Source organism: Petaurus breviceps, unplaced genomic scaffold (genome assembly GCF_028583685.1).
Source record: "Petaurus breviceps papuanus isolate PSGF00001 unplaced genomic scaffold, PetGlider_PUasm1.0 37, whole genome shotgun sequence".
Taxonomy (NCBI): domain Eukaryota; kingdom Metazoa; phylum Chordata; class Mammalia; order Diprotodontia; family Petauridae; genus Petaurus; species Petaurus breviceps.
The window spans coordinates 27,902,641-27,914,534 of record NW_027186296.1 but is presented as its reverse complement, the minus strand read 5'-3'; the positions used below and the strand labels follow the sequence as shown (position 1 = coordinate 27,914,534).

At 38.7% G+C, this 11,894-nt stretch overlaps 1 protein-coding gene across 1 annotated transcript in view; it reads left to right on the top strand.

Moving 5' to 3' along the window:
- Window positions 1-11,894, top strand: part of ALDH1A2 (aldehyde dehydrogenase 1 family member A2) — a 116,301-nt gene that overhangs the window by 37,710 nt on the left and 66,697 nt on the right. Inside the window, exons 2-4 of the mRNA XM_069098148.1 lie at window positions 1,065-1,169; window positions 1,643-1,783; window positions 5,325-5,454. Coding sequence (XP_068954249.1) covers window positions 1,065-1,169; window positions 1,643-1,783; window positions 5,325-5,454 — 376 coding nt within the window. The remainder of the gene's footprint in view (window positions 1-1,064; window positions 1,170-1,642; window positions 1,784-5,324; window positions 5,455-11,894) is intronic.

Here is an 11,894-nt window from a genome sequence, read left to right as displayed (position 1 = left end):
TTCTCCTTCTCCTCCTTCTCCCTCTACTACTTCTTCTTCTTGTTCTTCCTTTTTTGTTCTTGTTCTCCTCCTCCTCCTTCTCCTTCTCCTCCTTCTTCTCCTTCTACTACTTCTTCTTCTTGTTCTTGTTCTTCCTTTTTTTGTTCTTGTTCTCCTCTCTTCTTCTTCTTCTTCTTCTTCTTCTCCTTCTCCTTCTCCTTCTTCTCCTCTTTCTTCCTGCATTTCCAAGTTTCTTTTCTTCTTTTTCTTCCATTCTTTAAAAAAATACTTCACTTCTCCCTGATAAACTAAAAAGGGGCATCCCTCAGGAGTTGTTCCTCTTGCCCCTTCACTGTCTCTATTAGGTCAACCAATTTACATTCTGAATATGTGTAGTTTGTCATTGGAAGGAACACAAATGTAGCAGTCTCTGCAAGTCACTATTTTTGTCCTCCATATTTGCTGAAACTGAAACCCTAAGCTCTTTTATTTTTTTTTCTACTAACTCTAACTGCCAAGTATTTGGGCACAAAGCTTCAAAGTGAACTTTCCTACCTTTCTCTCTTTCTCACCTGGTACTACATGTTCAGGTGTCTTTCACCTGCGATTAGTGTGTTCCTGCCAGTTTCCTATTACAAACAGCTACCATCAGCTGTTATCTGTAGGATTCTCTAAAGAAATCAGACTGACAACCACATCTCACCTTACTATTCTCTCCTTCCAGTGGCTGATCAGACATTACCATTTTGTCTTTCTGTGTCATGTGTCTTCTGTGAGTTCCCAAATTTTGAGTTCTTATGGTAGCTTTTTATAATGTGTTCCCTTGTCTGTTCCTTGACTATGAGCTTTTCACTATTATCTGTGTGCCTACTATAGCATCTCTTCTAATTTTTTTTTTGGTGGGCACAGGATTGCTGTACTTGGTGGGTTCTCTGAGTTTGATGAAGGTGGTCATCAAGATGACCCAGGAAATCCCTTCTAACTCATAGATGCTGTGACTCTATGATTTACTATATACCACTGCACACTAAGCAGTCATCTTAACAGCAGTTTCATAAACATTTAAGAAATATTTGTCCTTTTAGATTTTCATCAACAATGAATGGCAGAACTCAGAAAGTGGGCGTGTATTTCCAGTCTACAATCCAGCCACTGGGGAGCAGTTGTGTGAAGTTCAAGAAGCAGATAAGGTAATGACATTGCTGAAAGAATACTTCCGGTGAGATAACTACCCCTCAAAAGTAAAGGACCAAGTATATTCCCAAGAATAGTGTTTGCCAACTTAGACTACACTGTGGACTGGTAAGCTAAAATTATCTACTACAGACCAATTCACCCTCTAAACTGTGGCTCTTCTCATCCAAAGGGCCAGCCAGGGCTAGGGAGCCAAAGAGAAGGAGGGAGCTGAGTGTTAGAGGAATCCAATGTAGGAAGAAAGAGTCAGTGATTAAAGTTTATGGAATTAAGGATTTCTGAAATTAAATATAGGAACCAATGCCCATTTGTATACTAGCAGTTTATAAAAAGTGGTCTAGAACCTTTGGGTGGTATCCTTGCTGACAGTCAATATAGTTCTCAGGAAACTAGATCATTCTTCCTTAATATGGGGTGTTATATAATAAAGGGAAACTTCAGTGCAATCATGTCTCTTTCTCTCTGACAGGCTGACATTGACAAAGCTGTGAGGGCAGCACGCCTGGCTTTTTCTCTAGGCTCCGTGTGGAGAAGAATGGATGCTTCGGAGCGAGGGCGTCTCCTGGACAAGCTAGCAGACTTGGTGGAAAGAGACAGGGCAGTTCTTTCAGTAAGCAGCCTAAGAATATCCTATGCCTTTTTATATTGAAATCCGCCAGGGATATTTCTATTCTCATATTTCTCTGAAAGATTTTTTGTCTTTTCAAAAATCTGATAAGGAACTGGAGGCCTGGGACAAAGGCAATGAATGAGTGTTAGGTGATCATGGGGAAAGAGAGGTGCTCCCCTGGGACAAATGAGGCTGTATGAAATCAGGTGATGAAGGAGGTATCAGATTAGCAATTCTCATCTCACTTAGTTATAAGGTACCAAGTTACAATTTCAGACCCTCAAGGAGAATCAAGAGAGTTTTACAGGCTTATCCCATGTGTAGACAATAAAAAAAAAATTATAATCAGTGCTAAACAAAACAGAATGGACTACCTTAAAAGGTAGTGAGCTTCCCATTACTAGAGGTAATTAAGTAGAGTTTGAATAGACACTTGCCAGATATGCTATAGATGAAACTCATGATTTGGTCAGGGATTGGATTAGATGAACTCTGAGGCCTCTTCTAACTCTAAGATGCTATAATGTTGATACTACCTTTGAGTTATGAGAAGGGAGCCATTTTGTTCTATGATTATCTGGAATGGCCTTGAAGATGGATAGTTGATCACGGTCAACCAACTGGAGCCTCTTCACGGAGAGAAGACAAATTTGTGAGATCAGTCCATACTTTCCTTTGATAGCGACTTTCTTCTGTCATCAAACAAAAGAAAATTCCTTCTTTCCTCATTCTGCTGACTTGACAGCTCATCAGCTCATGGCAGTCTTCCCATGGTTCTCTTTGCTCTTCAGAGTTATCATTTCTTACAGCAGTGATATTCTATTATATGAATGGACCACAACTTGTCTTGCTATCTCCTAATTATAGAGCATTGATTTTGTCTCTAGTTATTTGTGGATTCCTGATTATTAAGAAGTTTTCCCTTATATTAAACAAAAATTTCCAGCCATTGCTCTAAGTTCTGCCCTGGTGAAGCTAGCAGAAGAAGTGTAATCTCTAATTTAACGTAATAGTCCCCTTTACATAATTAAAAACTACCAATTTGATTCCCCCTAAGTCTTTTTTTCCTCTGGTTCAAATATCCCCTGTTCCTTCACCAGTTCTCATATGACATGATTTCAAGTTCCTTTTCCATCTAGGCTATCATCCTCTGGATATAGTCCAATCCATCAATTGTCCCCAGTTTAGGACATACTCCAAATATGGTCTGACCAAAGTGCATATGTGGCCCACACTCACACACACACACACACATGCATATTACCTCTTCCATTTCATTTTCTAAGTCTTTTCCCACACAAATTGTTTTCTAGGCATGTCTTCCCCACCCTGTATTTGTATAGTTGATTCTTTGAATCCAAGGGCAAATTTTATATTTATCTGTATTAATGTTCATCTAGATAGCCTCAGTCTACTGATGCAGCTTTTCAAGGTCATTTCAGAGCCTATTTTGGTATAATCAAAGATATAAAATATAAAATGATCTGGAGAAGGAAATGGCAAACCACTTCAGTATCTTTGCCAAGAAAACCCCAAATGAGGTCATGAAGAGTCAGACATGACTGAAAATGACTGAGCAGTAAATAGGAGTGCGAGGAAGATTGTGAGGCTAAATTATCTACTCAGTATCAGAACCTCTATTTTTTCAGGACTATTAGGTTTTCATAATCACTTTATTAGCATTGCTCATGCCTCAACCTTCAACAACCCCTTTGGGAACTTCTCTCTCCATAAAAGTCAAAAGTAGATCTTTTGTAGATTGGCTAGTTGGCATTAGGTTAATTACACATGTGATGTTTATAGCCAGGATCATACTTGATTATTGCAGTTAGATTTTAGTATAGAACTGAAATGTCCTAACTTGTGTCCTTCCTATGGCAGACCTGCTTGTGGATTAGAGGATTTGGAATGAATGCAATAGAAATACAAAGTCTTTGATCATTTTTCTGAGAAGTAGATCTCATAGTCATTGAAGTCTAATAGTTGAGTTCTCTGACCTTGAGCCGTGGCAAGGTCCAAGACTCTACCTAGGTCAATACAACATAGAGTGTGGTGCCATCTTAACAATTATACAGTGAGTTTGGATGGTGTCAATAGTCAACAGAGACTTCACAAGTTCTGTGTAATCGGTGGTTCTACACTTTACTATGTGGATCTTAGTTATTAGCATACTAATTCTTAGAGAATGTTAAACCCATCCCAAGGGCTACATAAAGAAGAACTAATAAGCAGTGGGATATGGTTTGTCCTGATCCTTGTAATTCTTGTGAGCTAACACATGCAGAGTTAAGTAATGTGATATTTAAAATGAATACCATCTTGTCCACATTGTAAATGAATAAATTACTGTGTCAGTAATAACATTTTTCATTCCAATGAGAGAATGTGAAGACAGAGCACATTTTCATTACATCTTGGTCAGCACTAAAATAATTTTCCCAATAATGTGTACTATAAAAATATCCTTAAGAAGAAATTATGTGTATGTGCAGATACATGTTTTTTATCCTATCTGTTACCTGTCACGCTCATTAAAGTTGGACTTGTAATTTCACCTTTCTTGTCTGAAAGTCTCCATTTTAAAAATTCTCTCCTTTGTTGTATGTTTAATCCAGCCTGCAGCCATTTACATTAGATAATGGGATGATCACTTAAAATTGTTTGATTGGAGTATTTTCATTCCCAAGATTAGAATTAGTAGAAAGATTGTTGGTAATATAATGGTGGACAGAAGGAAACTTAAATCCTTTGGTTGTATGTGCTTCCATAGAGGAGATCTTGTTTAAATTTGATTTTAATAAGTAAATTAGTTGAGTATGACAGATCTATTCACAGCAGAGGCCTTGGCAACCGTAGAGAACATTTTATATTCTCCTTAGTTCCCTAAAAGTCCCTTGTCCTCATGCTTCTAAATAGATTCAAATTGTTTATGGGGTCTTTGAGTCCCCACCCCCTGCTAGCTCTCATCATTAACTACTTACATGTACTACTTACATCATTATCATCTTTGCTATTGATTATAGAGATGTTGTGTTTGTTAAAAATTAGGTTCCCATTCAAACACTTATTATCTCTGGCTTAAAAATCTAAAGGATATGGATTTTTTTTTGTGGGGGAAAGAGAAAACTAAATTATTTTAAAATTTTTTTTATTTTTACTTTTTGGAGGGCAATTGGGGTTAAGTGACTTGCCCAAGGTCACATGGCTAGTTTTTGTGTTAAGTGTCTGAGGCCAGATTTGAACTCAGGTCCTGACTCCAGGGCCAGTGCTCTATTCACTGTGCCACCTAGCCGCCTAAGAAAACTAAATTATGTCGAATTTTTTGGTGGGAAATCATGGAAGTTTTCATAAATATCCAATAGAAAGAAAACTAGACGTTACCAAAAAAATCTTCAGTGTTCCCTGGAAGTTTGATTTAGCAGATATTATATAATCTTTGCTGTCAGAGCCTTTACTTTGTTTTGTTTTTACTTTTGTGTGACACTGGATGGTGAATGTAGAGGCGCCTGATTTTTCTTTCATTTCTTTTTCCCCCATACAGACCATGGAAACATTAAATGGTGGCAAACCATTCCTTCAAGCTTTTTATGTGGATTTGCAGGGTGTCATCAAAACCCTTCGGTATTATGCAGGCTGGGCAGATAAGATTCATGGGATGACCATTCCTGTAGGTAAGTGGAATTTAAGTCTCTTGAGGTTGAAAGTGATGTCATTTTTCCATGATTTTAGGACGTTTAAAAATACTTTGCATATGCCATATGTAGCCCATCCTTCTATCCCTAAGTAAAATGGCACTCACACAAAAGACACAAGTATATACCCATTTATTTAACGCACACACTTTCGGAAGCATTTTGGTGTTCTGAACAAGAAACTCACTTAATTCCTCCATGAACACCAGCCAGATATTCTCTTAGTTGTTGACTTTACACATATCAGCATGGTACAATGTAGAGGGTCGAACTTGAAGACAGGATGATAGGATGATTTGGGTTCAAATACTTCCTCTGTTATTAGCTGTGTGGCTAACAGACAAAGCTCGTTTTTGCTCTCTTCCTCACTTTCCTCATGTGTAAAGTAGGGATAACAATAACCGTAATCTGAACTTGACAGACATTGTGAGGTACCAATGATGGAGTGTATATAAGGTGCTTTCCAAGCTTTAAAGTGTTCTCTAAATGTCAGTGATGATTATTAATGCTAGCTTTGTGTACATTAAGGTGGTCAGATGGGTGGTGCGATAGATGGAGCACGGGGCCTGGAGTCAGGAAGACACATCTTCATGAATTCAAATTTGTCGTCAGAAACTGTGTGACCCTGGGCATGTCACTTCATCCTGTTTGCCTCAGTTCCCTCACCTGTAAAATGAGCTGGAGAAGGAAATGGCAAGTCACTCTAGTATCTTTACTAAGAAAACCCCAAATGGGGTCACACAGAGTCAGACATAACTAAACAACAACAAATGTCTTCTTAGTTCAGTAGACAGAACATGAGTCTCATAATCTGAAGATCTTAAGCTCGATTCTCAGAGAAAGCAATGTACTTTTATTTTATTATTTTGAGAGCAGTTAGGTGGCACAGTGGATAGAGTGCTAAGCCTGAAGACAGGAAGACTTGAGTTAAAATCCAGCCTCAGACACTTACTAGCTGGGTGACCCTGGGCAAGTCAGTTAACCCTGTTTGCTTCGGTTTCCTCATCTGTAAAAAAAAAAAAAAAAGCTAAAGAAGGAAATGGAAAACCACTCCAATATCTCTGCCAAGAAAATCCCAAAAGAGGTCATGAAGAGGCAGATATGGCTTTAAAATGACTGAAACAACAGTAAAACAGTACACCTTGATTATTGAATCTGTCATCTAACATTTAATAAGTATTTTTGGTGTACACAGCATGGTCTTAAGGATTATGGGAATAGAGAAATAAATATAAGTCATAGGTCCCTGTCCTTAAAGAATTTTATCTAGTGAAGGAGACAAAGTTAACACTCAGTAAACAATCAGAGAACAATTGAATCTAATTTGTAATTATGTGGTACATACAGAATATATTTGGTTGTAGTCAAGAGACTGATGGCACAATCTAAGCATGAAGAGATATGCAAAAGGAGAGGAAGGGATGAATAAATAAATCATTTCTACCAATATTTTTGCTGATTTTAGTCGATGGTGACATGCTGAATGTTAAATTTTAGACCGTGGGCTAGTTCCTACTCTTTATAGGAATAAGACTCCCTCATGAAGCAAATTCTCAAGTGCATAAAGACTTGGCTTAAGCAATGCCAAGTCTTGTTTCCTGACTTCATCTCTGACCAGGTTCAAGAAAGAAATTGAGGGGCGGCCAGGTAGCACAGCGAGTAAGAGCACCGGCTCCAGTGTCGGGATGACCTGGATCAAATCCGGGCTCAGATACTCAGCACCACACCCAGAAATAACTGGCCGTGTAACCTTGAGCAAGTTACTTAACCCTGATTGCTTTTAAAAAAAAAAAAAGAAAGAAATTGAGCAAATTTCAATGGTGCCAGGCCACTGGGCAGAGCCTGGGGATTCTAAAGTTCTGGAAGGTGATACCAGTGGAATGATGAGGTTAGGGACAGAAGCATAGACAAGCCATGGACACAGACCAATAATGTTTTCTTCACTTTTCCTACTCTGAAAAAATTATCAAAATTATCCCTGGATTAAATACAGGGCTTAGTGAATCTAATTAAGTCAGTTAGAGACTAAGAATGGAGGTGAGTAGTGATTTAGTTATTAATTCCATAAATTTATTCATTCATTCACTCAGATCATTCTGTTATGATTCTCCTAGATATGTCTAATTTTACTATAGACCTTTTTTTTTTTCATTGTAGCATATTAGTATAGACTACAGGAAGCCAAGGTAACTGGGCCATGAAGTATTTGTGTCCTCGAATCGAACCCATTCTGAAATACAATCTTTATTTAGTTATTTCTGAATATGTCTTGAAAGGGCTATGGTATCAGCTAAAACAAAAGGAGAGACAAGTCAATCACCATTTTGCAAAAATCTCCTGACTATAAGAGATTAAAATATATGGGTCATTCCAGAGAACCTGGGCTCCCCAGGATTGTATCCTGGGCTCCCTACATCTCCTCTGTTCTTATATTCTATTAGGATATAAGTAAGCTTCTTTGGAGCAAGGACATTTCGTTTTTGTCTTCATATCCAGTGCTTGGTACAGAGTAGGTGTTTAAAATTCTTGTTGATTGGTTGATTGATCTTCCAGAAGACTGTGATTCTGTTCTAGAGTGTCTTTGCCAGCCTTTCAGTCCACACTATGTAAATAAACCTTTCAGAGACAGCATCAGTATCATTGTTTGTCTTTTATTTCAAAGAGGACCAATGATAAGGGGTGATGTCTTGACTTGCGTGTGAATTGAATTTCAGTGAGGCAGAGTTCCATAAAGTCATCAGCTTCACTCTCTCTTACTGAGTCATCAAAGTACAGTGGCAGGACGATGCAGTAAATGACCTTGGTGTCTTTGATGTCTGACCAAGCTCTAAGCTCTCCACAGAGTCTGCTTCTGCTGCCTTCATGGCCTTTGGAGGAAATTGTTCTCATCTGCCCATTCCACTGCAGGAAGTCTTCATGAGCTTAGGGTAGACACCTCCCTAACTCTCCAACAGGGTTGAAGCCTATAGGGTTACCCTTAATCTGGTTTAGCCCACCTGCAGAGATGGCTTAACAAGAGGTGATCAAATGTGCAAGCTTCTTGGAGACACAGATGAGAGTATCAGGTACATGATTAGATGAGGCCTTGTTAAGCTTCTATGAAGCCCAGGTATAAGTAGTTGTTTTTTTTTAAACATTTTAAAGTGAAAAAAATAAAAGCATCAGAATGTCAATTAACAAGCATTTATTAAGTGCTTACTATCTACCCAGCACTGTGTTAGGCACTGAAAATAAAATATAAAAATGAGATAATCCCTGCTCCGTAGGAACATACATTCTACTAAAAGGTTACAACATATTTGTAGACAAGTATACTAGTCTAGACGCAGGGGTGGGGAACCTGTGGCTTTCCAGACCCTTGAGTATGGCCTTTTGATTAAATCCAAATTTTACAGAACAAATCCTATCCTAATAAAATGGATAGCTAGGCTATACAGAACAAATCAACAGTGATTTGGAGAGGGAAACTAACAAGGGAGGGAATCAGGAAAAAGCCCTCCTAGAGGAGAATCATTGAATTCTACCCAGAGTTCCTTCCACCAACATTTTTATCCCACGTTGGCACCAGGGGATACTAATTTATCACACACAAATTAGGGGAAATACAACAAAGGTTGCTACAAGGGAAAGAACCTTAACTCTTTAGTTAGAGGACTGAGTTCATATCTCACTTCTGACACTATATGTGTGTCCTTGGGCCAGTCGCTTAATTTCTTTAGGTCTTGGTTTCCTCATATGTCAGATAAGGAAGGCTGAACTAGATGGCATCTGAGGTTCGGAACTTATCCTCTAGATTTTCGGTCCTACGTGAGATGCTTATGATATGCCTGATTATCCCCTTCATATTTTAGAGGGCTCTAGCAGTGTCCCATAAAGACTTTCTCATTCATTCTCCCTTGAAAGGGTAGAATCACTGCCTAGCTACTAGTGAGCACAGATCCTGTCAACAGATGAGTTCTTCTACCCTATTTTAGAAACAGCTGCACAGCAGAGACTATTAGAGGATGTCTAGAAGACAGACAATCCAGGAAGAGCAGGCTCTCTGATTTAATTTGCTGACACACCCTGTGCCTCACCCACCATCTCTGCCCACATGTGATTCTGCATTGGTACTGAGGCCTTGCCCAGGCATGGATCAGTGGGGTGCATCTTCTCTGCTTAGGCCAAATGCACACCAACCTTTGTGCTAATCTCTTGAGGAGTGTGTTTCATTAGGAATACTTTGGACAAATAAGCCAAAGAAACCCCTTAGTTTGTTAATTTCTTTAGTTAGGATCATTTATGCAAAACACATATATAAAGGAAATCAAAAGCAAGAACTATCAAGAAGCTAGTATCAACAGTATTAGAGGTTTGAGAACGAGATTTTAGAAACTGTCCAATTTACTGTATTTGTTTCATATTAAGGTGAAATCAGAAGCATCTCAGACATTAACAACTTAGCTGTGTTTGGCTGATAGGAAAATACTCTAACTTGGGAATTAAGGCTGACTTCCACTAAAGCAATTTCATAGATGTAATCTCATTCAAGCTGCCCAACATCCTTAAGACCTGGAAAGGGGCAGAGATAATTATTTTCAATTTACAAGTGAGGAAATAAAGGATCAGTCATGTGACCAGGAGACAGCTTTGGCATCCGGGTCACCAGGCATCCAGTCCATAACTGTTTTCTGTAGTATCCATTTCTCTTCTTTCTGGGAATCAGTCTAATACTGTATTAATCATGAGGTTTTTTCTTGTCAATAAATGTCTTTTTGAAATGCTTTTGTATAAATGCAAGGAAAATGTAATCCTTGTTTAGAATGAATTGCTAATCTATGCACTTCTTCTACCCTGATTCTGATACTACTGATACTTCTACGTAGGGAGAGGGACTAGTTATGGGCAGGTCAGCAGCTTCTCTGAAATTGATAGTCTGGCTGGAGTAGAGGTGTCTAATGTATGGGTCAAGTGCCACAGTCTGCCAAATCAGGTTGCAATTTAAAACTAAGTCAATAAGCAGGCTTACAGGGATCTTTATGAATGGATTAGTAGTCCTCATTTCTATTAGAGTTTGACACCACTGGGCTAGACGCAGGCTTCTTGAACTTTTTCCACTCACAACCCCCTCGCACTTCTTCAATTGTGGGTTGAGGTTGAGACCGACAGTTTAAGATGCACTGGCTAGAGCGTTGAGAGGTTCAGTGATTTATCCAGGATCAAACAGCTAGTATATATCAGAGGTGAGACTTGAACTCGGGTCTTCTTGGCCCAAGCTATTCCTCCAATATGCCATGTTTCCTTGAATATATAAGAACAGTTTTTGTGGTTATCGTTCAGTTGTTTCAGTTGTGTCTGTCTTCATGACCCCATTTTGGGTTTTCTTGGCAAAGATACTGGAGTGATTTGCCATTTCCTATTCCAGCTCATTTTCCAGATGAGGAAATAGGGGTAAACTGGGTTAAGCAACTTGCCCAGGGTTACTCAGCTAGTAAAATTCTGAGGCCAAATTTGAACTTCAGGCCTGGTATTCTATGCATAGCTGCCCAAACATAAGTACATAGAATAAGATAAAATAAGCTATGAATTGTCAGCAGAATAATTTGAAGAGAATACACAAATTAAGAAAAAAAAACAATTAGGGAGGAAGCATGGTACACTGTGGAATGGATGTTAGATTTGTCATCAGGACCTTGGTTCAAATTCCAGCTCAGCCACTTACTTTCAAATGTGATCTTGAAAGTCACGTAAACCCTCTGTGTCTCATTTTCCTCATCTGTTAAATGAGTTGGATTTGATTATCTCTAAGATACGAAACCACTCTAAGAGAGTCATAGTGTACAGGATTAGGGAGGTATCCATGTCTGGGGAATTATGTTCAGTCCAGGATGCCACAATTCAGGAAGGCCACAGACAAATAGTAAGCAAGAAGTCTTGAAAACTTATCGAGATTATATGGCTGAGATTCACAGCTCACTCTACAATTAATTGTGACCCTCTTTTACTCGAAATTAATAACAACAACAATAACAATAATAATAGACATTTACAGGGAAGGAACTTTGTAGCAATTGTCTCTTTTGAATCTCAAATAATCCTGTGTGGTAACCACTATGGCAATCCCCATTTTACATGAAGCTGAAGAAATGGAGAATCAGAGAAACTAAGTGATTTGCCCACAGTCACATAACTAGTATCAGGAAAAAGACTTGAACCCAGTCCTTTCTGACTCCAAATCTGGTTTTCCTTATATTGCATCATACTATCCCATGACTCAAATCCGGAGTTTTGACCAGAACCAGCATGATTTAGAAACAGTTGCCGAAGAGAGAGGATTACATTCCTTCAGTGGGAAGCATTAAAATAAGTGACCTGTTCTACTCATCTGAGAGTTGGGGCTCTGAGGACCCTGGGCTTGGAAAGGGTCTTGGAATAAGGTT